Below are 27,608 nucleotides of genomic sequence, written 5' to 3'. Positions count from 1 at the left end.
AACTCTTCAGTTTTCAGCTCCTTAAGTAAGAGTCTGGGTAAATTTCTTCCTTTGCATTAGCCATTTCTCAGTCCACAGCTTTCTCTTGGCTTTTTTTGGCCATGTTAAGTCTTAAACAGTCATGGAAAGTCCCACTCTTTGTGTCAGAGTAATGCCGAGTGGCATCTCGTACAAGATAACCTCAATGAACGTAAAACACTTCGCAACTAGTTATAGGAACAGGTCAGTGCTTTAGTCACGGACTGCTGTCGGTCATGACATTTGTAGCCGAGAAATGAAATTGGTTAGTCAGTTGGTCTGCCGATAAACTGGTGCTCGTATAGGCCCCTTAGTAGTTCCTTTCTTGGAATTGTGGACTAGGTCACTTGGACGCTGGGATTAGGAGGATTCTCCTTTAATACGATCGATGGTAGTGAAGGTTAGTGCGGAAGGAGTAAGGAGGTGGCATATTAGTAATAAATACATAGCTGAATAAAAAGTATAACAGAAAAGAGTGGGAGCTGTGTTAATAGAGATTAGGTCCAGGAGGATGTATGGGTGTGAGGCTCTGACAGAATGCGAGTTCCCACCTCCAGCATTTGAGATGACAGATACGGGATTGGTATGGGGAGGCTGTCAGCCACATAGTATCTCTTTTCAGTGATTGACTCAAGAAACTCATTGCCTGGGTAGAGTGAAGTTTGAGGCATTCCAGGGTGACAATGGTGGTGGTGGTGGTGGTGGTGGTGGTGGTGGTGGGGGGGGGGGGGGGGGTTGTCTTTCTGCTTGGGAAGTTGGAACTGTATTTGTCAGAGGGTGGGGTAATTGTGGGTGAGGAAAGCCTGGGAGAGGTTGTTGGCGTAAATGTTGAGAGATTCTATTGTGAAGTGCACACATTTGCCATGCATCCCTGCATTTACATTCATACTCCACAAGCCACCATGTGGTGTGTGATGGAGGGTACTTTGTAACATAGTGGTCATTTCCTTTCCTGTTCCACTTGCAAATAGTGAGGGAAAAAGGACTGTCTGTATGCCTCCCTATGTGCCCTAATTTCTTTTATCTTTGTGGTTCTTACGTGAAATGTACGAGGGTGTGCTGAAAAGTAATGCTTCCGAATTTTTTAATGTGAAAACTCTTACAACGCGGTAAATGAAACAGATGTTACTAACATTTTACATCTTTATTCTTCATGTGTACATATTTACTTTGCAATATAATCACCCTGATGACGAACATATTTCTCTGAATGAGAGACTAGTTCATTGGTATCATCACTGTAGAATGTTTCACTTTGTCGATGGAACTATAACATTGCTTCTGCTTGCTTGCCTCATCACTGTCAAAGTGAAGTCCTTGAAGCCATTCTTAAAGACTTGGGAACAGATGAAAATTGGATGGGGCCAAGTCAGGATTGTCAGGAGGATGATCAATGTCAGTGAACCTGAGGTGTTGCGAGTGATCCAGATGTCACAGTAGCCATGTGGTCTGGCATTGTCGCACTCCATATGCGGATGAACTCTTCGAGTTCGATACTCGATTACAGCACGCTGTTTCTCCCACACCGACATTAGTCCGTTCACCAACTCCCTAGGGGGTTCACAAAGCTTTTGCATGTGCTTGGCTACCATGGGGTCCCAGATTTTGAAGCATTACTTCCTTTCCATGCTGCATGCTTATACTTCCACTATCCCTTTCTCCCTCTGCCTCTGTATTGAATGGTTTTCTTGGTGATGACCCTGCTTGGACCTGCTTTATGATTGGCCTCAAGTTTCCTCTTGCAACTTATTCTACAGCATCTCGTTAAATAAACACAGTCCTCATTGTTGAGTTTTCAAAATTCTCCAGAAGTGCGGATTGTGCAGGGAAAGTTGCCCAGTGAGGTGTGTTCTCCACCTTTGTGCCTTTCCATTTATGCACCCTTGCCTTTAATACAGAAACACACCCAAAACACAGCACAGTAGCCATCCCATAGGGGATGTATTAGCATGGTGGTAGCCTCCTGACCATGCAGGGATCGCACTGTTGGTGTCTGAGCCGAAAACTCCTCATGCATACAGAGGAGTATGTGCTCATCGTGACTGGGCCATGGGGACTTCCAGCAGTGGATTACTGGCCAGGTAGCCATTGCTGAAGCTGGGTGGCGCCCACGGGAAGAGCACTCATTCGGAGTGGGTGGTACCGTGGACAATCAGCCGCAAATGGAGTGGATGAAGTTACCTCCCACTGGTGGCCATACGACCCCAGCAGTCTCTATGAAAGGACAGTCCTCTTTCAATGCAGAGAGATAAGACTCTAAAATGTTCCATTCCCTGGCTCTGCCGTGGGACGAATGCCGGGCTGAGCAGCAAGTAGAGCAACACTCCATGCAATACTTGGTTTGGACGAGGAGTGATGGTGAGTTCTTGGCCACAAAGCCCTTTTTCTATGTGGAGAACTTAGAAGGCAAGTTTGGGGAAGTGACAGCCATCTCTAAAAAGAAAAGTGGGTCAGGTCAGTTCTGTTTAAAATGACATCCCTTTCCTAGTCGCAGGTATTGCTTGCTTGTAACAAGCTGGGTAACACTCTAGTGACCCTCACTCCCCACAACAATCTAAATTTAGTTCAGGGCATCATTTTCCACAGAGATTTGCTCGTACAATCTGATGAGAAACTACATGCCAGCTTGGAGTGATCTGGTGTACAGTTTGTCTGTTGTGTACTTAGGGGGCCAGCGGACAGTACGGTTGCTACCAGAGGCTTCTGTGGCCTTTGAGGGTGATTAATTACCTGAAAAGGTGAAGAAGATGGTGTACCGATGCAGTCGAAAGCACCCTTCTCATTGCTCACCCGATTGCACTTGTTTTTCCAGAGAGAATAGAAAATTCGAGAATACAAGACTCCGGACAAACTCAGTTATCAAGAAGCCAAGTAAAAGTAAGAGCCGCTGCACCCTATATGTCAACTAATGCCGTGGGCTACAGCTATAATGACTTCGCCCACTTCAGCGACGGTACTCCCACCCGTTACACTTCCTAAAATGGACCCTTAGGGTCGCTCAACCGTGCCTGCCCCCGTGATAATTGGGGGCTCCCCTCTTGCTGCTTCCCCCACATCCATTTTGGGATCAGTGGCTTCCCACTCACCACTGATGTTGGTCCCTACTTCCCTGTCACAGACAGATCACCCTCCAGTTGCCAGTCAGGGGCCCCTCAGGACACTTGCCTATAACTAGGCACCAGTCACTCGCTAAAGGAGCCAAGGACTGCTAGTCTTTACCTGAAACTGATGCAGAGAAACTCAGGCAATCGTAAAAATTCTGTAAGGAAAGGAAAGACAAGAAAAAGTCCTCCAAAGAGGAGCCGAGGTGTAAATTCTGGTGACACCACATGACTGAAACCGGAACTTACATATATTGACGCCATAACCTGTCAGCCAGTGGCAACAGGTGATCCTAAGGCATAATGTGCCCCCTTGATCCCTTCATGACTTCACTGTACATTGACAACATTATACCCCAATGGGATTGTGACAGTTTTTTCACCATGTGGCTGATCTATGACATCTTTCAAGCACATCATCTACCTTCTGCATTGCCCTTCAGGAGACTTGTTTCCCAGCAATGCAGACTCCAGTTCTTCATGGATACTGGGGGTATTATAAAAATTGTGCTACCTATGACAGGGTATCTGGAAGTGTGCAGATACGTTCCAGATAATATATAGTGAACTTGTGTCTCTTAATACTCCTTTGGAGGCTGTGGCCGTTCGGGTAAGGGAATTTCAGAATATTACCATCTGCAATGTTTACCTTCCTCCTGATGGTGAAGTGTCTCGGAACATACGGTTGTATTGGTTTCTCAGCTCCCCCACCTTTCCTAATCTTGGCTGATGTCAGTGCACGTAACTCTTTGTGGTGTGGAACTTTAGTGACTGGCTGTGGTAAGGACCTTGAAAATTTACTGGCAGAACTTGACCTTTGCCTCTGGAATATTGGTACCCCCCACACATTTCAGTGTGGCACATAGAACCTTCTCGGCCATAGACCTTTCCATTTGCCCCCCTTGTCTTCCCCCATTCATTAACTAGAGGGTTCACGATTACCTGTTTGGTAGTGACTACTTCCCAATTATCCTGTCCCTTTTGTCATTGTCACTGCCCTGGATGCTTGCCCAGATGGCCTCCCTACATTGCTGACAGGGATGCTTTTCCCTCTATTCAACAACTGATTTTGTGATCCCCTGTTCCTTGGGCCCACCCTGACGGAGGACAGTACATTGGTGGTCTGCAGAAATCACGGAGGCCCTTTGAGATTGTAGGCAGTCTCTCCAACACCATTAGTGGACCCATCAGTGGAGCACCTCATTGCCTTTAAGCAGCTCTGTGCCCAGGGCTGCCACCTAAAAAAAGACAGAAGTGAGAATGCTGGGAATGGTGCCACAAACCTCTTCTATGCAGGTTTGGGCTAAGATCAGACATCAGTGGATACCAGACACCTACAGGTGTTCCTGATAAAGCCTCGAATGGCACAGTCTACACTGACCCAGTTGCCATCGCTGAACATTTCGCTCTGTTCTGTGCTCGAGCCTCAACATCTGAAGACTATCAGCCTCCAGCAGCAGTTGGAGTGAAAGCAATTATCTTTTATTACGTGCCACGTGGAGCCACTAGTGCCCCACACAGTGAGTGGGAATTCGTGAGTGTCTTTGCCCACTGCCCTGATATGGCTCCAGGTCCAGACCGCATCCACAACCAAATGACCAAGCACATACTGGCAGATTCACAGTGTCGTATCCTTGACACTTTAACCACATCTGGAGTGAGGGCGAGTTCCCATTGCAATGGTAAGAAAGCATCATTGTCCCATTACTGAACCGGGTAAGCACCATGTAGAGATGGACAGTTATCACCCAGTAAATCTCACTAATGTTACCTGTAAGTCACCTGAAACCACAGTGAGCCAATGGCTGTGTTGGCTGCTTGCGTCTCAGGGTGTTCTGACTCCTTCCCTGGGTGACTTTTGCCAAGGCTGTTCCACTACTGATAATCTGGTTTAGCTGGAATCTGCCATTCAAACAACTTTTGCCTGATTCCAACATCTTATAGCAGTCTTCTTCGACCTACAAAAGGCATATGACACCACAAAATGACACCACATCCTTGCTACCGTAAGGTAGCAAGGATGTTTCAGAGGTCCGCTCTAGATTTTCATCCAGAGCCTCCTGTTGCACCATACTTTATGGGTTTGAGTTGGTGCTTCTTACAGCACACCCTCCCATCCAAGAGAATGGGGTCCCACATGTGTCTGTACTTGTATCCCTCTCTTTTTAGTAGCCATCAATGGTCTAGCAGCAGCTGTGGGGTCCTCTTTACCACCCTCCTTGTATGCCGATGACTTTTGCCTCTACTGTTGCTCCTCTAGCATGGGTGGCACTGAACATAAATTGCAAGGTGCCATACAGAAGGCACGGGTGTGGGCCCTCACCCCATGGCTTTTGATTTTCTGCCACAAAGCCTCATGTCATGCACTTCTGTCAACATTGTACCCTTCACCCACAACCAGAACTTTACCTCGACGACCAGTTACTCAATGTGGTGGAGACGTATCGCTCGGAAGGACTGGTCTTTGATTTTCGATTGACGTGGATTTCCCATCCTCACCAGCTTAAGTGAAAGTGCTGGGTGCACCTAAATCACACTATTCTTCTGCACCTTTACAAAGCCTCAATTATGGGAGTCCGGCATACGGTTTGGCATCACTCTCGGCATTGTGGATACTGTACCTGATACCACTTCGTGGCTTGACTTGTGACAGGAGCTTTTCGAACCAGCTTTGTGAACAGCTTACTCTTGGAGGCCGGGGGTCAGGCTGCAACAATTATGCTACCCATATTCGCAGCTCCCCTAAGCATCCAAACTACCATCTCCTGCTTCCAAACATGGTAATCCATTTCCCATAACTGCAGCCCTGATTGAGGATGACAACTGCGATCCACATCTGGTCTATCCTCTCTGAACCGCAGTTGCTTCCACTTCCATGTGTCCTCTGGATCCACCCCGTACACCTCCACGGTGAATCCCTCGGCCACAGCTTTGTCTCGACCTATCGCTAGACAACATTCAAACAAATCGTATAAATGAGTTTTTAGTATGATAAGATAATTATAATACTTATCTTTGTGTTACACAGATCTGTCACAAGCAAAGGGTGACATGCGAAATAAGAAATCTCTTCAGTATAAACAATCCTAAGTTGCTGCTATACAAGTGCGTAATCCAGAGGCTGCTCTTCGACAGGGCCGCGACCGGTTGTGTGCGGCGCTTATGTTCTCTTCACACAGGGACCACTGCTGTCGTGTTGTCATCCTGGAGAGGAGTTAGTCAGCTAGCAAAGCTGACCTCTTCTCACAGCCCTCTCTATAGTATTGTTCCTGACTGGCATGCCAGCACTTTACTTTACGCCGTAACGAAAACTGCTGTTGCATTTCTTACTGTATTCGTAAATGAAACAGGAAAACATTGCCTACTTTCTCGTGCCTACATTTATACCAGTCGGCTTCCAATGTAGTAATGCTACACAAATATTGCCCAGTGTGGCTACCTGCACACCAAAATGTTTCGGTGCTGTGATCTTGCTGCGAGCACACGTGACCGTTGCTAACTAGTGTGCAATGAGCCTGAGTGTGGATGGTTCTTGCGTGGTGTCAGAGAGACCTGTGCTTCTGTTTTAACCTCCACGACATATCCCTCTGTAGTCCCCAAAGAGCCGCCTGGAGTGGCCGAGCAGTTCTAGGCGCTAGTCTGGAATCGCGCGACTGCTACGGTCTCAGGTTCGAATCCTGCCTCGGGCATGGATGTGTGTGATGTCCTTAGGTGACATCAGAAGTTAAGTCCCATAATGCTCAGAGCCATTTGAACCATTTCGTCCCCAAAGAAGGAACTATTACCAGAATGAGATTCTCACTCTGCAGCGGAGTGTGCGCTGATATGAAACTTCCTGGCAGATTAAAACTATGTGCCGGACCGAGACTCGAACTTGGGACCTTTGCCTTTCGTGGGCAAGTGCTCTACCATCTGAGCTACCCAAGCACGACTCACGCCCTGTCCTCACAGCTTTACTTCTGTCAGTATCCCGAGTTTGATTCTCGGTCCAGCACACAGTTTTAATCTGCCAGGAAGTTTCAAGGAACTATTAAATCGGATAGCTGGGTTAGTTTTTAGTACTTTTGTGTATCTGAGTGGTACTGAAATGTTTCTTCCAGAAGGTGCTATGTGAGTAAGAATTGTATCACTTTAATTTTACGCTTGCCAAATATAACTTTTGTTGAGCAGTAGATGGGCAAATAAAGCAAAGGAGTTAATATTTGCTGAATCTACTTCACAATGTATTCTTCAGTTATGTTTATCTCTTATATAAGAATAAATTTTTTCTGCCTTTTGCAATTGATTATTGTTTTTAACCAAACACTTTGCCTGTTTGTGTTGGGCATAATCAGTGGTCCATAAAAATAGTAGAAAATTGTTCAACTATAAATATTTTGTTTTGAAATACATAGTGTATCATTGCATCACATTTACATTATCTTATTATTACATTAATGAGAGTTAGGAATTTCTGACTAGCACTTTTATGTCTCTTGTTATTTTTGTGTTCTAGTGCTTACACTAGAGCCCATGAGCACATAAAATATTTGGATAATATGATAAAATAAGACGGTGGTGTGTGTAGTTCACTAAATCTCATAGTAACATACTGTACCTTACAAAATCATTTAATGACTAGCAAGGCACAATGAGACAAATGATTACTGCTTGTAAATAAGTCATACACATGTGCAGATTTTACATTTTCAGAATTTTTTATACTGGTATGCAGGCACAGTCTGTTGAATGTAATACGGTTTCTTGACAATGCTGTGTGTGTGTGTGTGTGTGTGTGTGTGTGTGTGTGTGTGTGTGTGTATATACAGGGTGATTCAAAAAGAATACCACAACTTTAGGAATTTAAAACTCTGCAACGACGAAAGGCAGAGCTAAGCACCATCTGTCGGCGAATTAAGGGAGCTATAAAGTTTCATTTAATTGTACATTTGTTCGCCATTTCAGCCAATAATGTTTTTGGTCCCTTTTTCTTCGAAGGTGCTACTGTAACTGGACTACAGTATCTGGAGATGTTAGAGAATTGGCTGTTCCCTCAGCTCGAACAAGAAGCACAACAATTCATATTTCAGCAGGATGGAGCGCCACCACATTGGCACTTATCTGTCCGTAACTACCTGAACGTCAACTACCCGAGGCGATGGATCGGCCGCCAGGCAGCCCGTGACAGAGCACTTCATCACTGGCCTCCAAGAAGCCCTGATCTTACCCCCTGGGATTTTTTCTTATGGGGGTATGTTAAGGATATGGTGTTTCGGCCACCTCTCCCAGCCACCATTGATGATTTGAAACAAGAAATAACAGCAGCTATCCAAACTGTTACGCCTGATATGCTACAGAGAGTGTGGAACGAGTTGGAGTATCGGGTTGATATTGCTCGTGTGTCTGGAGGGGGCCATATTGAACATCTCTGAACTTGTTTTTGAGTGAAAAAAACCTTTTTAAATACTCTTTGTAATGATGTATAACAGAACGTTATATTATGTTTCTTTCATTAAATACACATTTTTAAAGTTGTGGTATTCTTTTTGAATCACCCTGTGTGTGTATATATCTTAAAAACAAAGATGATGAGACTTACCAAACAAAAGTGCTGGCAGGTTGATACACACAAACATACACACAAAATTCTAGCTTTCGCAACCAACGGTTGCTTTGTCAGGAAAGAGGGAAGGAGAGGGAAAGACGAAAGGATGTGGGTTTTAAGGGAGAGGGTAAGGAGTCATTCCAATCCCGGGAGCGGAAAGACTTACCTTAGGGGGAAAAAAGCCACTCGCGCGCACACACACACATATCCATCCGCACATACACAGACACAAGCAGACATTTGTAAAGGCAAAGAGTTTGGGCAGAGATGTCAGTCGAGGCAGAAGTACAGAGGCAAAGATGTTGTTGAAAGACAGGTGAGGTATGAGCGGCGGCAACTTGAAATCAGAAATTAGCAGAGGTTGAGGCCTGGCGGATAACGAGAAGAGAGGATATACTGAAGGGCAAGTTCCCATCTCCGGAGTTCTGACAGGTTGGTGTTGTGGGAAGTATCCAGATAACCCCGACGGTGTAACACTGTGCCAAGATGTGCTGGCCGTGCACCAAGGCATGTTTAGCCACAGGGTGATCCTCATTACCAACAAACACTGTCTGCTTGTGTCCATTCATGCGAATGGACAGTTTGTTGCTGGTCATTCCCACATAGAAAGCTTCACAGTGTAGGCAGGTTAGTTGGTAAATCACGTGGGTGCTTTCACACGTGGCTCTGCCTTTGATCGTGTACACCTTCCGGGTTACAGGACTGAAGTAGGTGGTGGTGGGAGGGTGCATTGGACAGGTTTTACACCGGGGGTGGTTACAAGGGTAGGAGCCAGAGGGTAAGGAAGGTGGTTTGGGGATTTCATAGGGATGAACTAAGAGGTTACGAAGGTTAGGTGGACGGCGGAAAGACACTCTTGGTGGAGTGGGGAGGATTTCATGAAGGATGGATCTCATTTCAGGGCAAGATTTGAGGAATTCGTATCCCTGCTGGAGAGCCACATTCAGAGTCTGATCCAGTCCCGGAAAGTATCCTGTCACAAGTGGGGCCCTTTTGTGGTTCTTCTGAGGGAGGTTCTGGGTTTGAGGGGATGAGGAAGTGGCTCTGGTTATTTGCTTCTGTACCAGGTCGGGAGGGTAGTTGCGGGATGTGAAAGCTGTTTTCAGGTTGTTGGTGTAATGGTTCAGATTATCCGCCAGGCCTCAACCTCCGCTAATTTCTGATTTCAAGTTGCCGCCGCTCATACCTCACCTGTCTTTCAACAACATCTTTGCCTCTGTACTTCCGCCTCGACTGACATCTCTGCCCAAAATCTTTACCTTTACAAATGTCTGCTTGTGTCTGTGTATGTGCGGATGGATGTGTGTGTGTGTGTGTGTGTGTGTGTGTGTGTGTGTGTGTGTGTGTGTGCGTGCGTGCGCGAGTGTATACCTGTCCTTTTTTCCCCCTAAGGTAAGTCTTTCCGCTCCCGGGATTGGAATGACTCCTTACCCTCTCCCTTAAAACCCACATCCTTTCGTCTTTCCCTCTCCTTCCCCCTTTCCCTATGTAGCAACCGTTGGTTGTGAAAGCTTGAATTTTGTGTGTATGTTTGTGTTTGTTTGTGTGTCTATCGACCTGCCAGCGCTTTTGTTTGGTAAGTCTCATCATCTTTGTTTTTAGATATATTTTTCCCACGTGGAATGTTTCCCTCTAGAGAGAGTGAGTGAGTGAGTGAGTGAGTGAGTGTGTGTGTGTGTGTGTGTGTGTGTGTGTGTGTTTCGTAATAGTAGTAGTAGTAGTAGTAGTAGTAGCAGCAGTACAATGTCAGAAATGGGAATCAGCAGCGTCTGCATGTGCACATTTAGTTTGTGACTGGTTTGTGTTTGTGCTTGGTACAGGTGCCCATGGTTCTATTCACACTCACTGATGGCACTGAGCAAGTGCGCTCACTTGAAGGTACTCCGCATCACACAGTGTCCCGGCATCGTCGACTCGCTCCCGTACATCAGCCTCTCCTGCCGGTTTGGCTTCAAGAGCTTGGAGGTTTGTGCTTACTTTGTGCAACTTTGTTTTGTCTGTCACACCTATTGAGGTTTCTTGAAGTGTGTTTAACTTGATGTGAATGTTTGGAAGGTTTTTGTGTCAGTGAAATGGGAAGTATTAATCAGTCAGTTTGAGGAGACTGTTGGCACGATGGCAGACAGGATTAGCTATTTCTGAGAAGTCTGAAGGCAGTGCATTGCTTTGCGCCGATATTCACTCGTTACTGTCACAACTGAATTTAGTTTTCCATACTCTGCTCAGAGACAATATTACTAGAATATATCAATAAATTTCAATTTTTTCAAACTTAACATTTCTGTAATTTTTAAAAATTTTAACTATTAAGTCTGCTTTTATTTATGAGTATGTTGACACCTGCTCTCTGAAGTTGACAGGCTGCCTGGGCCGAGGAAGCTGCCGGTACCGACTGTAGCCGTTACAGCAATACAACTACTTCTGTCAGCATCAGACTTTTATTCATACCAAAATACAAAAAAATTATTACAAACTTTGCAAATTGAGATGTTTTTTATGCTCACATAAATAGTTGTCCCACTGGGAACAGATTTCAAGCACAGGTTGAATTTAAAATGAAGATTGTTGTAAAAAAGTAATTTAGTCATATTCATTACTTATTATTTTTGTCCGTTGCTTAATCAGATCGGCACCGACAGCAGCTGCTGTGCACGATCTCATAACTGAGGAACCCTCGACTGCTGCCTGCATTTCAATATAGAGATGCAAGCAAAGCGTTTCTTTGTGATCGAAGTCAGGATCGGGACCCATAGGAAGGCGGGACAAGGTGTCCGCATTGGCATGTTTAAACATAGATCGAAAATGGATTTCATAATTGTAGTGAGACAACAACAGTGCCCAGCTTTGTAGATGGTGTGCTGCTTTGTAAAGCAAGGAATGTCAGGGTTAAACAAGGAAACCAGCAGTTTATGGGCAGTAATAAGGTGAAACTTGGAGCCGTATAAAAAACATGAAATTTCTGTTAAGCATAGACTATGGCAAGATCCTCTTTTTCCACCTCAGAGTAACATTGCTGGGCTGGAGTGAGAGATTGAAGTGGAAGCAATAGTTTGTTCAAAGCTTTCAACAAGTCTGTGCACTATGACTGCACCGAGGCTATAGTGTGAGGCAAAACTCTGTGCTGGTCCAGAGGGAACATAGCTAAACAAGGGGCCAAGAATAGTTTGAAATTCAACATCTGAAAAGAAAATTCGCAACCCGGACTCCAGCAAAGTGGTACATTCTTGTGCAACAAGTTGTGCAATGGGAAGGTCACTGTTGCCATCCCGGCAGTAATTTATGGTATAAGGTTATCTTCTGCAGGAGGGCCTGAAGCTCCTTTGTGGATGAGAGGTGGGGCGTGGACGTAACAGAAATGTGGTCTGGCAGAGGGTGAAACCTTCTCATGAGATCTTTAACCCCAGATAAATAAACAATAGAGGGTTGAAAAAACTGAGATTTTGCGAGGTTTTACAGTAAACCTGCGGACGAGAGACAGAAAACAGTGCACAAATTTTTCAAGTGATTAGTCATGATTACAATATCATCCAGATAATTAAGGCAACCCAGGACAGGCATAGTCAATTGCTCTTAAAATTGCTGTAAAGCAATACGGGTGCAAATATTGAGACCAAAAGAGGTATTCAAAATCAGAACTTGCCAAGACTCTTCATCCATGGGAATCTGCAGACATATTTCAGACAAATAAATTTTAGAAAAGTACTGGCCACTAGATATTTTCCTGAGAGGCTATGTATCCACGATCGACTGCGTGTTGCCAGTAGAACTGAAGTCGCCGCAGAGGCAGAGTTTCTCAGACGGCTTCTGAACTACAACCAGCGGAGATTACCATACGTGTGCCATAACAGGTTGCATCACCTTAGAGATTGAAATATGTCCAATTCTGCTTTCACTTGACCTCTCAGGGTGACAGAAATAGGATGCGCACATAAAAATGAGGCCGAGCTTTGGACTTTAAAGAAGTATGATCAAAAACAATTCATAGCACACCCTATACCTTCTGAAAACAAGTCTGACAACTCCTCACACAGTATTTCCAACTGAGAATACGGTGCCTGATCGGACACAAGGTAAACTGTATCGGTGACAGAAAATCCAGATGCCTGAAATGCATCCCTCCAAAAAAAGTTTTCAACACTGGCATCAGCAACCACCAAAAATGTAATGGAACGAACCACTGACTTGCACGGGGCAGATGCCGTAAAATGTCCCAACAGCTCAATCTTCTGTTTGTTACAATTGACCAGCTCCCACGGGACTGGTGTCAATGGCGGCAAGCCTAAACTCACGTCAGTTTGAGAATGCCATAACGTCACTGCGGCACCTGCAGACAGATGACTTACATCCAAACTGCCAGATGCCACTCAGATCTGTACCAAATGTTGTATGTCTATAAAGTATCAACCAAAATTCCAATCTAGTGCGTTCTGTGTGCTGTCGTCCAGCAGAATGGATGCAAACATTAATAAAAGTAACACCAGAATTACCAGAACACAGGAAACGTGTGTTTTTGAAGATGTGCACGTTGCTGCTGTGGGTAAGTTGGTAGAGCGTTAGGTTGTTGTACCAAAAGTCCTGGGCTCATATCTGAATTAAGAATTTTTTTTTAACTGCTTACACATGGAACTGTTATATCTTTCTCTTCTTCATTGGCACTACATCCCAAGATGGTACTTAGCCTCTTTGACAATGTTCCACCATTTCTCTATGGATTTCACGGTAGACCTCCAGTTATGTCAACCAACTCGTGCAATGTCTTCTCCAACCTTGATCGTCCTCTTGCTCTTGTTGCTGCAGGTTCAGTGCAGCAGGCTTTCCTTGCAGGATCTCTCTCATCAAGTTGTATTACTTGTCCAACCCATCTCAATCTACACAACTTTATGAACTTGACCACATCATCCTCCTTACAGCAGTCACAAAGCTCGGCATTCCTTCGCCTCCGCCAACTCCCATTTTCATACACAGGTCCAAAGATTCTACTCAGTGTATTTCTTTTGTGATCTCAGTCTACTTTCACCCTGCTCTGTAGCTGTCCATGTTTCTGGACCATACATAAGTACTGGGCATATCAGAGTGTTATAGAGTCGGCACTTAGTCACTCGTGATAGAAGCTTGGGTTTAAAAAGTCACAGCACTCCAAAATAACATCAATTAAAAGCACTATGCAGGCCATAATTTCAGTCAGTGCCACCATTTGTTTCTATCTTTGCGCCCAGATAAGTGAAACATTCCACTCGTGCGAAAGTCGTTGTGTTATGGGTTACTGTGTGCTGTAAAGGTTGATTTGTTCCATTATACAGGGTGATCCCTTGATTGTGACCGGGCCAAATATCTCACAAAATAAGCATCATACGAAAAAACTACAAAGAACGAAACTTGTCTCGCTTGAAGGGGGAATTTAGATTGCGCTATGATTGGCCCGCTAGGTGGTGCTGCCATAGGTCAAATGGATATCAGCCGCATTTTTAAAAATAGGAACCCCCATTTTTTATTACATATTAGTGTAGTATGTAAAGAAATATGAATGTTTTAGTTGGACCACTTTTTTCGCTTCGTGATAGATGGCACTATAATAGTCACAAACGTATAAGTGGTATCATGCCACATTCCGCCAGTGCAGACCGTATTTGCTTCGTGTTACATTACCCGTGTTAAAATGGACCATTTACGAATTGCGGAAAAGGTCGATATCATGTTGATGTATGACTGTTGTGATCAAAATGCCTAACGGGCGTGTGCTATGTATGCTGCTCGGTATTCTGGATGACATCATCCAAATGTCCGGACCATTCACCGGGTAGTTGCATTATTTAAGGAAACAGGAAGTGTTCAACCATGTGTGAAACGTCAATCATGACCTGCAACAAATAATGATGCCCAAGTAGGTGTTTTAGCTGCTGTCGTGGCTAATCCGCACATCAGTAGCAGACAAATTTCGCGAGACTCTGGAATCTCGAAAACATCAGTGTTGAGAATGTTACATCAACATCGATTGCACCAGTACCATATTTCGATGCACCAGGAATTGCACGGCAACGACTTTGAACGTCGTGTACAGTTCTGCCACAGGGCACAAGAGAAATTACGGGATGATGACAGATTTTTTGCACGTGTTCTATTTAGCGACGAAGCGTCATTCACCAACAGCGGTAACGTAAACCGGAATAATATGCACTATTGCGCAATGGAAAATCCACAATGGCTGCGACAAGTGGAGCATCAGCGACGTTGGCGGGTTAATGTATGGTGTGGCATTATGGAGGAAGGAGAATTGGCCCCCATTTTATCAATGGCAATCCAAATGGTGCAATGTACGCTGAATTCCTACGTAATGTTCTACAGATGTTACTACAAGATGTTTCACTGCATGACAGAATGGGGATGTACTTCCAATATGCGTGCGGTTGAAGTGGTATTGAATAGCATATTTCATGACAGGTGGATTGGTCGTCGAAGCACCACACTATGGCCCGCACGTTCACCAGATCTGACATCCCTGGATTTCTTTCTGTGGGGAAAGTTGAAGTATATTAGCTATCATGAACGACCGACAACGCCTGACAACATGTGTCAGTGCATTGTCAATGCATGTACGAACACTATGGAAGGCAAACTACTCCTTGGGGAGAGGTATGTTGTTACACGTATTGCCAAATGCATTGAGGTTGACAGACATCATTTTGAGCATTTATTGCATTAATGTGGTATTTACAGGTAACCACGCTGTAACAGCATGCGTTCTCAGAAATAAGTTCACAAAGGTACATTTATCACATTGGAACAACCGAAATAAAATGTTCAAACGTGCCTATGTTCTGTATTTTAATTTAAAAAACCTACCTGTTACCAGCTGTTCGTCTAAAACTGTGAGCCATATGTTTGTGACTATTACAGTGCCATATATCAGAAAGTGAAAAAAGTGGTCCAACTAAAACTTTCATATTTCTTTACGTACTAGACGAATAGGTAATAAAAAATGGGGGTTCGTATTTAATAAAATCCAGCTGATATCCATTTGACCCTATGGCAGCGCCATCTAGCGGGCCAACCATTGCGCCATCTGGTTTCCCCCTTCAAGCTAGACGAGTTTCGTTCTTTGTAGTTTTTTCGTTTGACGCTTATTTCCTGAGATATTTGGCCCGGTCACGATCAATGGACCACGCTGTATATGTACTTTGTCTTCTCTTCATTAATTTTCTTGACCCATCTTCTCCTCCCTCAGTTTTTGAGCTGAGAAGGCTCTTTGTAGATCTCTAAATGTTCTCATTCGGTCCATATCATCTGCATATCCCATCAGTTGTACGGACTTATCGTAGATAGTACCTCTTGTCTGGATACCTGATCCTTGCACCACTTTTTCCAAGTGCCTAATTGAAGAGTAGGCAGGAAAGCTCACCCCTTGTCTTAGCCCAGTTTGTGTGGAAGACTGGGGTGATAGTATATACTGCACTCACACAGTACACAGGGGGTGCCTTAGGGTGACTTCTGTCAAATGCACTAACTCCTCAGGCACTCAAAATTTCCGTATTGCCTCATAAAGTTAGGCCAAATTTATCGTGCCGTATGAAGATTTGAAATCAATAAAAACATGGTCTTTTCTACTGTTTGTGGGAGAGTAAATATCTGATTCACAGTTGACTTTCCTGGTCTGAACCCACACTGATAACTTCCAATAATGTTTTCTGCTGTGGGTGAGAGTCTACTTCAAACACGATATTTGACAATACTTAAAATGCAATATTTAGGAGTGTTATGCCTCTGTATTTGCTGCATTTAAATACACTCCTGGAAATTGAAATAAGAACACCGTGAATTCATTGTCCCAGGAAGGGGAAACTTTATTGACACATTCCTGGGGTCAGATACATCACATGATCACACTGACAGAACCACAGGCACATAGACACAGGCAACAGAGCATGCACAATGTCGGCACTAGTACAGTGTATATCCACCTTTCGCAGCAATGCAGGCTGCTATTCTCCCATGGAGACGATCGTAGAGATGCTGGATGTAGTCCTGTGGAACGGCTTGCCATGCCATTTCCACCTGGCGCCTCAGTTGGACCAGCGTTCGTGCCGGACGTGCAGACCGCGTGAGACGACGCTTCATCCAGTCCCAAACATGCTCAATGGGGGACAGATCCGGAGATCTTGCTGGCCAGGGTAGTTGACTTACACCTTCTAGAGCACGTTGGGTGGCACGGGATACATGCGGACGTGCATTGTCCTGTTGGAACAGCAAGTTCCCTTGCCGGTCTAGGAATGGTAGAACGACGGGTTCGATGACGGTTTGGATGTACCGTGCACTATTCAGTGTCCCCTCGACGATCACCAGTGGTGTACGGCCAGTGTAGGAGATCGCTCCCCACACCATGATGCCGGGTGTTGGCCCTGTGTGCCTCGGTCGTATGCAGTCCTGATTGTGGCGCTCACCTGCACGGCGCCAAACACGCATACGACCATCATTGGCACCAAGGCAGAAGCGACTCTCATCGCTGAAGACGACACGTCTCCATTCGTCCCTCCATTCACGCCTGTCGCGACACCACTGGAGGCGGGCTGCACGATGTTGGGGCGTGAGCGGAAGACGGTCTAACGGTGTGCGGGACCGTAGCCCAGCTTCATGGAGACGGTTGCGAATGGTCCTCGCCGATACCCCAGGAGCAACAGTGTCCCTAATTTGCTGGGAAGTGGCGGTGCGGTCCCCTACGGCACTGCGTAGGATCCTACGGTCTTGGCGTGCATCCGTGCGTCGCTGCGGTCCGGTCCCAGGTCGACGGGCACGTGCACCTTCCGCCGACCACTGGCGACAACATCGATGTACTGTGGAGACCTCACGCCCCACGTGTTGAGCAATTCGGCGGTACATCCACCCGGCCTCCCGCATGCCCACTATACGCCCTCGCTCAAAGTCCGTCAACTGCACATACGGTTCACGTCCACGCTGTCGCGGCATGCTACCAGTGTTAAAGACTGCGATGGAGCTCCGTATGCCACGGCAAACTGGCTGACACTGACGGCGGCGGTGCACAAATGCTGCGCAGCTAGCGCCATTCGACGGCCAACACCGCGGTTCCTGGTGTGTCCGCTGTGCCGTGCGTGTGATCATTGCTTGTACAGCCCTCTCGCAGTGTCCGGAGCAAGTATGGTGGGTCTGACACACCGGTGTCAATGTGTTCTTTTTTCCATTTCCAGGAGTGTATATCTCCTTTCTTGTGCATCAAACACACTGTCATTCCATTCATCTGGCAACTCTTCCTTTTCCCAGATACGGCGCAAAAGCTTGTATGCTCTGCCATTTAACTCAACTTATCCAGCTTTCAATAGTCTTTATATTAGGTTACCTGTCCCTAATGCTTTGTTCTTCAGTTGGTTGTCTACTTGTCCTTGAGAGAGAGAGAGAGAGAGAGAGAGAGAGAGAGAGAGAGAGAGAGAGAGAGAGGGGGGGGGGGGGTTGGGGGGGGGGTGGTAGGAAGGGGGGTGACTATGGCCTCCTAATCTTCTTCAGGGTGGATTAGGATCTCTTCAATAGGGGGCTCTGGAGCATCCAACAGTTCACTAAGATATTCTATCGTCTTGATCGTCAGTAATTCCCCATTTTTCCTTTTACATATATTAATATGCAGCTTAAGTGTTCTTCTTTCACCATTAATTTTCTGATAGAATTTTCTGACATCATTTGATTTTTCAATTGTCTCCAATTCTTCAGTCTGCTTTCTTCCCTCTCACTTTTCTTCTTCCAAAGCAGTTTCTTCTCTTCTCTCCTTTTATCTTAATAACTTCTTACCACTAAATGTGTAAAAGATTTCTGAAGCATTTTCCTATAAGCCAAGTTTTTTTTTCATGTCTTATTATTTTACAATCTTCATCAAACCAGGAATTCCGTGGTTGTTTTCCTTCTTTCCCTAGCACTTCTTCTGCTGCCTTAGTGACTGTGTCCCTGCAAGCACTCTATTCCTGATCCAGACTATCACTTACACAGGGTGTGTATAGTGTAATATTCTAAACAACCTTCTCAGAGTACGTTTCAGCAAGCTATTCATTACTTAGCTTTGATGCCACATACTTTCTTTGAGATCTCCCTTTCGCACTTGCCTAGCATTAGATATTAGAGCTCTTAGTTTTGCAGTTACGAGGTAGTGGTCTGACTCTACATTAAGTCCTCTGTAGGTATGTATGCCTGCCGTCAATAATTACGTGATTATTTCGGCTGTAGATATGCTGATCAGTGCTAACAATGTTGCTTTATGGGTCCTTTTGTGTGGGAACATTGTGCTGCCTACAACCATGTTATGTGATAGTGCAAACTGAACAACTCTGTGTCCATTATCGTTTGTTTATTCATGGAGGCTATGCTTACCTTTTGCTGGACAGTAATGATCTTCTTTCCCAATCTGTACATTGAGGTCTCCAATAATTATTTTAACATCTTGCGCTGGACATTCATCATAGGCTCTGCCGAGGCTCTCGTGGACGGTGTCTAGTTAATCCACCCACTATAAGTTTAAATTCTTGTCTTGCTATGAACTCTGTACCAAATTCATGGTTGCTCTCTCAACCATGGAACTACTATATGGTAGATCTTTTTTGTGACATGTAAAAAGATTTCCTGGAGTTTGTAGAAATGTTGTCTTGGCAGTCTGCTTTCACTTTATTTCTTTGAACGTAGTATGTATAGAATACATTTGTAGTTTTACAGAACATACAATCAGAACAGAAAAATAAAGAAAGAATTGCATCACATGTGCAGTAGTAGTAGTAGTAGTAGTAGTAGTAGTAGAAGTAGTAGTAAAGAAAATAATAAGATTAATAATACATATATAAAGTTCAAAAATCAATGCAAATAAGACCCACATGCACATGCGCGCGTGCGCAGTGTTACTCATTCATTGCCCATCCATCCTGTAGATTGCAGAATGAAAACCTGTGTTCGAAACAGAACTGTGTTGAAGTTTCAGAGGGTCTGGGTTCATCAATGAGTTTAGCCATTATCCACCTGTGATGTTGAGAACTGTACACTGAAGACCCAAAGAAACAGATACACCTGCCTAATATTGTGTAGGGCCCCCGCGAGCTTGCAGAAGTACGACAACACGACATGACATGGACCCGACTAATGTCTTAAGAAGTGCTGAAGGGAATTAACACCATAGCTGTCCATAAATCCATGAGAGTATGAGGGGTTGGAGGTCTCTTCTGAAGAGCTTGTTGCATGCATCCCAGATTTGCTCAATAATGTTCATGTCTGGGGAGTTTGGTGGCCAGCGGAAGTGTTTAAAGTCAGAAGACTGTTCCTGCAGCCACTCTGTAGCAATTCTGGACGTGTGGGGTGTCGCATTGTCCTGCTGGAAGTGCCTAATGCACAATGGACATGAATGGATGCAAGTGATCAGACAGAATACTTAAGTACGTATTATCTGTCAGTCATATCTAGACATATCGGGGATCCCATATCGCTTCAACTGCACACACCCCACAGCATTACAGAGCCTCCACCTGCTTGAACAGTCCCCTGCTGATACACAGGATCCATGGATTTGTGAGGTTGTCTTCATACCTGTACATGTCCATCTAGATTTGATATGAGACTCTTCTGACCAGGCGACATGTTTCCAGTTATCAACAGTCGAATGTCAGTGTTGACAGGTCCAGGTGAGGCATAAAGGCTTATGTCGCACAGTCGACAAGGGTACACGAGTGGGCCTTTGGTTCCGAAAGCCTATATTGCTGATATTTCGTTGAATGGTTCGCACACTGACACTGAACCCTCTGCTAGACACTAAAGTGTGATGTGCAGAGTAGCCACGAAGTAGATGTAGGCAGATTCAATCTGATTCAGCCTCACCTTTGCGCGGCTGTTAAGTGGCAGGTTAACACACTCGGCTATCTGCACAGGTATGTGGCATTTGAGCAGCTAAATGAGGCAGATATAGGCAGTGGAGGGAATAAGAGGTGATTGAGGAACCTGTTACAGCAAACACTGAGGTTCTTAAATCTGGTGGTCTGTCGTTAGAGGATGTTCCACTATATTAATGCTTTGACTATCTGGAAAATCAGGAAAATAATAAATGGAGAGCAGAAACAGAAAAATTGGATAAATGTTTCCCAAAAGTTAACTGAAAGAAAGCCAAAGATCCCGAGTTTGAGTCTCAATCCGGCACACAGTTTTAATCAGCCAGGAAGTTTCAAAGTGATACGAATTAGTTTGGTTTAAGTGTAGTTTTGTAAATAAATTGTCTATTTCTGGCAACTAATGTGTCTGGTGTGCAGTGGATTTTAAAATGTGAAATGTAGCGTGTTTTGAAAATATAATAAATAGCAGTTTTCGATTGTCTGGATTTTGCTCTGTTATTTGTCCGGTGTCCAGAGCTCGCTGTAGTGCAGATTTAAAATGGTCCTTTTCCCTCGGGTGTTCCGTATTTTAATTTTTGTTTTCGGGTGTGGCAGGTGCTGGACTTGAGGCAGACACCGGTGGGGGATCCGGAGGTGATGTGCTTCAGCCAGCTGCAGCGGCTGGAGGAGCTCCTGCTGGAGCGGCCGGGCGCCGTCGCGTCCGCCGTCGCAGACAGCTCGGACTCGTCGGACGGCAGTGACGCCGAGCTGCTGCCCTGCACCGCGGGCGCTTCCGCGGCCGGGCGCTGGCCCGTGCCGCGCTGTCGCTGCGGCGAGTCACCGCCCGAGTGGGGCGGCGGCAGCGGGGCCGGGCGGCCCTGCTACGGCGGCGCCAACTGCGGCTGCTGGGGCACCGGGGGGCGCTGCAGCCCGCCGCCCGACGACGTGGACCACCACCAGCACGCCCACAGCAGCTGGCACCACGAGGTCGGGCACACGGTAACGCCGTAGTCATGTCGTCTCGCGGTTCCCCTGCTCTCTCTAGTGGGTTGCCTTTTCTGCAATTACCTCTGTCTGATTTGCGGTGAGTTAAGAGTGACTCTGCTGGGGCACTCTCGCACGTTATTCCTGTACGGTGTATTTGCAGTGAGTTTTCCAACTGCCAGTGGGAGTTGTGGGGAACGGAGGGAGCGAGACGGACTGCTGAGTAGACCACAGGGTGAGGAAACTTTCCGGGGAGGGGGGAATGAGCTGTGCCTGCCTCCCTCTCGGCTTGCGGGCAACGTGACTCGTGCTTTATGCTTCTGCGAGACAAAAAGTTGAAAATCTATGTAAAAATTCGTCAGTTGTGCTTCATGTTCAGAACTGAAATCATTTTATGCAGTGACACCTTTAATAAAGATTGTAACTGTTACAATTAAGAACATTCATCACCAGGAGAAGAAAAGTGTAAAACAGAGAGAAGTGCAAAGCAGCCATGCAGCAGATGATACTGTAAATACACTCATGCTCATAAATTAAGGATAATAGCAGAATGTGGTGCCACACAACGTGGCCTTACACAATACTGGCACTAACAATATAGGCACACACGTTACGGATCTGTAAGTCTACGGTATTGGTGATAAGTTGAGAAAACTGTCCCGAACACATGTGCTACAGAACGCCACTGTTTCCTCTGCATGTACCCCGACATCAATATGGTATATGATCACCGTCCACACGTACACAGGCTGCACAACGGGTTAGCATACTCAGGATCAGGTGGTTGAGCAGCTGCTGGGATATAGCCTCCCATTCTTGCACTAGTGCCTGTCGGAATTTGAAGACATGCAGTGATGTGTCGACCGAGAGCATCCGAGACGTGCTCGACTGGTTTTAGGTCTGGAGAACAGGCAGGCCACTTCATTCGCCTGATATCTTCTGTTTCAAGGGGTACTCCTCTACGCTGGCAGCTCAGTGGGACTGTGCATTATTATCCATCAGGAGGAAGGTGGGACACATTGCACCCCTGAAAAGGCGGACATACTGGTGCAAAATGACGTCCCGATACACCTGACCTGTTACAGTTCCTCTGTCCAAGACATGCAAGGGTGTACATGCGCCAATCATAATACCACCCCACACCATCAAACCACGACCTCCATACGGGTCCCTTTCAAGGACATTAAGGGGTTGGAATCTGGTTCCTGGTTCACGCCAGATGAAAACCCGGCGAGGATCACTGTTCAGACTATACTTGGACTCGTCCATGAACATACCCTGGTACCACTGTTCCAGTGACCATGTACTGTGTTCTTGATACCAGGCTTTACGGGCTCTCGTGTGACAAGGGATCAATGGAATGCACCTTGCAGGTCTCCGGACGGGCGAATAAACCATGTCTGTTCAGTCGTCTGTAGACTGTGTGTCTGGAGACAACTGTTCCAGTGGCTGCAGTAAGGTCCCAAGCAAGGCTACCTGCAGCACTCTGTGGCCGTCTGCAGGCACTGATGGTGAGAGATCAGTCTTCTTGTGGTGTTGAACACTGTGGACGTCCCGTACTGTAGCGCCTCGACACGTTTCCTGTCTGCTGGAATCATTGCCATAATCTTGAGATCATACTTTGTGGCACACAGAGGGCCCGTGCTACGACTTGCTGTGTTTGACCAGCCTCCAGTCGCCCTAGTATTCTACCCCTCGTAATGTCATCAATATGTGTTCTTTGAGCCATTCTCAACACTGTCACCATTACCATGTCTGAAAACGTCTGCACACTTACTCGCTGCACCGTACTCTGGCATGCACCAACACACCTCTGCGTATGTGAACTGCTGCCAACGCCACCGTGTGATGACCGCAGGTCAGATGCACCGCATGGCCATACCCCGAGGTGATTTAAACCCACAAACTGCCCACCATTGCGTTGTTTCACCATGTATCAGCATTATCCTTTATTTATGAGGATGAGTGTAATAACAGTATAAGGAAAAACATAGATTCCTACTCACCATAAAGATGACAAATTGAGTTGCAGGCAGGCAAATGAAAAGACCATTACACATTTAGCTTTTGATCAACACATTCTTCGGAAAATGAAACACACCAAAGTAAGCACAGCTCACACACATGATGACCACCTCCTTCGGGTCTGACTGGAATACATTTTGGAATGTAATGCCGCTACTGTTGTTCGGGCATTGTAATGAGGTGGACTATATAGGCTACAAGTTTTTGTGATTGCCTTTGCTTTACTCTGTTTACTGTTTGACTGGACTGTGTTGCTCTATCTGAAGACAGCACACTGTTCTCGAAGATGCCAAGTCCGTGCCCACCAGTCACCACAAAATAAATTCACATGCTGCTTCTTTATTGCACACGTATTTTACCTCTTTTGTATTCATTCCATGTTAGATTTTGCTATAGCATACAACTTTAATGAAGCTCACAATCAGTATCTGCATTTGTAATTTAGCTCTGTTCTCTGTGTCTCTCCCTTGACAAGTGACTTCATGACCATTGTCTCGCACATGAGATTCTGTGGTTCACAGTGAATCTCTGCAGTGGGATGGCGTTTTCACGTAATAACTGCTCCTACGAATGAGTGTGTAGGAATCCAGATGCCCATCACCCCTGCCTTGCAGATATGCTGCATCCATTTTCACTCGCGTTACATGCTTCCTGCATAATATGTGACACAAAACAAACACTTACTGAAATAACAAAAATGCTTGCTCAAGGTTATGACTATCATTTTTCAGACAGAGAGACAAATTTCTTTGAAGTGGTATGTCACTCCTGAAATTTGTAGTGGATTTTTAAGCCTTCTATCTGCTTTTAGTTTCTCCAATTTTATGACTTTCGTTCCCATTGCTGCTGGTTTTCAATTTTGGTTTTTTACTGTTTCCTAAGCCACGGACTGGGCGCTAATGACCATAGCAGTATTGCGCCCTAAAAAAAAAAAAAAACCTCCTGAAATTGTTGAATAGCAGCAGTCTGGAGGGGCCAGGGAAGGGGAAGGGACAGCAGGGCACAGGTGGGGGAGAGGAGAATGCTGTTCGGTGGAGCATGCCGGGATTAGATGGAGGATGACAGAGTGCCACCAGGTGCAGTATCTGTGCTTTGGGGTAGGGAGCAGGTGGGGTGGGAAACTGGAAATGGAAATGAGAGGAGCAGTGAATGGGAGGGGGGGGGGGGGAGGAGGAGGAGGGTGTGCGTGGTGTGATGATGAGGGAATGTGCCACATTCTGCCAACATCCCCCCCCCCCTCCCTCCCCCCATGTGTTTACTTGCTTGCTTACACGCGTGTGTGCGTGCATTCGTGTGTTCTGGGAGCTGTCAGCCATGTAATTTCGCTCTGTTGTGGTGATAGGTTGTGAAAGACCATCCTCATGAGCATACTTACCGTGCCAAGTATATCTAATTTTTCTTTTACCTTCGCTTCATCTCTAATTTTTGCATCTCAAGCGGAGCTGCTAGAGACTGAATTGGCTGTCTTTAGCTGCCGGGTTTATCCATATGAAGTGGTCCAGTGATGGTTGCTTGACCAATTTTAAATATTTTAATTTTTTATATGTGATTGCCCTATATTTGAGAAGTTCAAAACAGTTCTTTTTAAATAATTTATCTGTCACCTTTACTGGATGGCAGCCATTTTTATTTGCAGGCGCGCGACGATTATTCAGTCTGGAGACATTAGTGAAAATTTGAATATCTCTGCACTGGGTTAAGTTACAACATTGCAATTGACATGATTGTTTTTAGAAAAGTGTCCTCTACAACATTGTCTCTGACACAAAATATCCAAATTCAAAAATGACCAGTCTAAATTAACTCCAAAGTTTGGTATCCAAATTTTCATAAATCCATGTTTTAGGCCTAAAAATAACAAACAAGGAGTGATTTATGAGTGTCTATTTTTTCCTATAGTTAGATATTATACACTACTTGCCTCATATAGAGCAAAAACACTTGCAAATGTTTCCTTAAATTTTTATGAATTTTTGAAATTTGGAAAATTTTTATTTTTTGTAAAGTTTGAAGTTAGTTATCTCAGGTGAGACTAAGTATAAAAATATGATTTTTGCACAGTTTGTACACCTATATGATAGCAACGTACTGTAAAAATTTCAACATTGATATCTGACTGAACACTTCATCATAATCAAATTTCCTTCCTCAAAAATCTCTCTGCACTTAGGAGAAAAGGTAGTAGGCACTCGGAAGCTAGATCCGGACTATAGGGTGGGGGCAGGGAGAAGGGGTCAATCTCCTAGAAGCCACTTTTTTTTACTGTGGCCTTGGCAGTTGCCTACAGGTGCACTGGTGATTGTCATGGAGAAAACAAACACCACGTGAAACCTTCCTCACCTTGTGAGAGTGTGTGGGTGTGGGTGAGAGGAGGGTGGGGTGGGAGAGCCTTTCCTCCCTCTCCCTCTTCCAGCAGCTCCTTTACCGCATGAGGTATTCATTGCCATTGACAGTTGCAGGGTCGTCATCCAGGAGTCAACTGCGTGGACTGGTCACCCAGCTTGATGGAGTCGGTATCTGACACAGGGATCTGCTCCCTGGGGAAGGGCACACGCTCCGCTCCGGGCGTGGTCGTCGTGCGCATGGTCGGCATCGCCCTGACGGAGCACAACCCGCGGCTCAGGAAGCTTGTCGTGCGCGGGTCAGTATTGTGTGTAGAACAATGCCATGCCTCTGCTGTGAGTCCTTACTTACTAAAATTGTGTCCTGGCAGCAAGTTTCACATAGATGGTTTTATATCATTTACAGTGTTTGCTTATTTTTACTGAACAGGCACCAGTTACAGTGTATAACAAACTTTGTTCCCATTTCTAATATTATTGCCTCAGCCTGCATTGTAGCAATCCTTGTTTGAGATAAAGTGCTGCCCAATATGGTGATATGAGGTGTGTTAAAAAGTAATGGGAATCTCAGTTTTTTGTAAACATTTTTATTTCTTCGTCTACTCCAATTATGTAGATACACCAGCACTTTTTTTCAATCCTCAAAACACTTCTGGAACTTTTTACCTTCGGCATAACTTTTAATGCTATCAGTGACGCCATTTTAATGTCAGCTTTTATGCTTGTAGAACAGAGTACGTTTAATGTTTTCTTTATTTTTATGAAAAGAAGAGTTGCACGGGTCCATTTCTGGCGAGTATGTGGGCTGAGATCTTGATTACAGTGCTGTTTTTGGCCAAATATATGTGAACGAGCAACAAAGTGTGAGCAGATGCAGAATAGTAGCGCAAAAGTGTTAAATTACTTAACTGTAAATAGGTTTTCTGCACCAATTTTTCCTGAAAGCAAGTTGGTTTTAATTAGGATTCCAATACACTATTTTATTCCCCACTCTTTTGGCAACAAAACCTATTTATTAACATAATCTCCATTTCAATGCGGCTGGCTTATACCACTTTAGTGGGAGGGCCCATATACCTACACTGCTCAACTCTACTGATCGACGTCGGAGTCGACGTCTCGCTGCATCGGTAACTTCTCCATCATCCGTGTACTGCTTCCTCCTGAGTGCATTCGTCATTGGACCAAACAGATGAAAGTTGAAAGATGAGAGATCCATTCTGTAGCATGGATGAGGGATAACAGTCCAATGAAGTTCACTAAGTCCCCTCACATGCACAGACTTCTGTGAGGCCTCGCATTGTCATGGTGTTTTCCTGAGGATAGCATGATACATTTCAGCATTGTTTGCAGCACCATGAGGGACTGATTGATTGATTTTAACAGGGAAGCTAAAACAGCTTAGGTCCGACCCGCCACTGCCCTCACCGAAACTAGGTTTATTGTGCTGTATCGATCCCTGTATATCTAGTAAAGCCAACCAGTGCCCTTAAATAGTGCAAGGAGTCCATCTACCAGTTTTTTTGCTAGATAAAATTTCTTCAGGTCTAGTTGTCCCGAAGATCCTGTATCTTTTACTCTCCAGTGCCATGCATTCCAAGATTAGGTGTGATGCAATTTCTTCACCCTCGTCACAGATCCTACATTTAGGGTCCTCTTCCGTTATACCCATTGTGTGCAAGTGTTTTTTGAAATTCCCATGGCCTGTCGTCAGTCCAGT

General features: G+C 45.3%; 1 protein-coding gene across 5 annotated transcripts in view; it reads left to right on the top strand.

Annotated features, from left to right (window-relative positions):
• LOC126427912 (uncharacterized) overlaps positions 1–27,608 on the top strand; it is an 88,312-nt gene that overhangs the window by 20,300 nt on the left and 40,404 nt on the right. For 2 of the 5 annotated variants that reach the window (XM_050089805.1, XM_050089804.1), the window contains exons 5-7: positions 10,524–10,668; positions 21,153–21,536; positions 26,000–26,187. In XM_050089805.1, the coding sequence (XP_049945762.1) occupies positions 10,524–10,668; positions 21,153–21,536; positions 26,000–26,187 (717 nt within the window). The remainder of the gene's footprint in view (positions 1–10,523; positions 10,669–21,152; positions 21,537–25,999; positions 26,188–27,608) is intronic. The other 3 variants (XM_050089808.1, XM_050089807.1, XM_050089806.1) reach the window with 3 other exon arrangements.

The sequence above is a fragment of the Schistocerca serialis genome, chromosome 12 (assembly GCF_023864345.2).
Source record: "Schistocerca serialis cubense isolate TAMUIC-IGC-003099 chromosome 12, iqSchSeri2.2, whole genome shotgun sequence".
In the NCBI taxonomy this organism is placed as follows: Eukaryota; Metazoa; Arthropoda; class Insecta; order Orthoptera; family Acrididae; genus Schistocerca; species Schistocerca serialis.
This window is presented reverse-complemented; position numbering and strand designations above follow the sequence as displayed.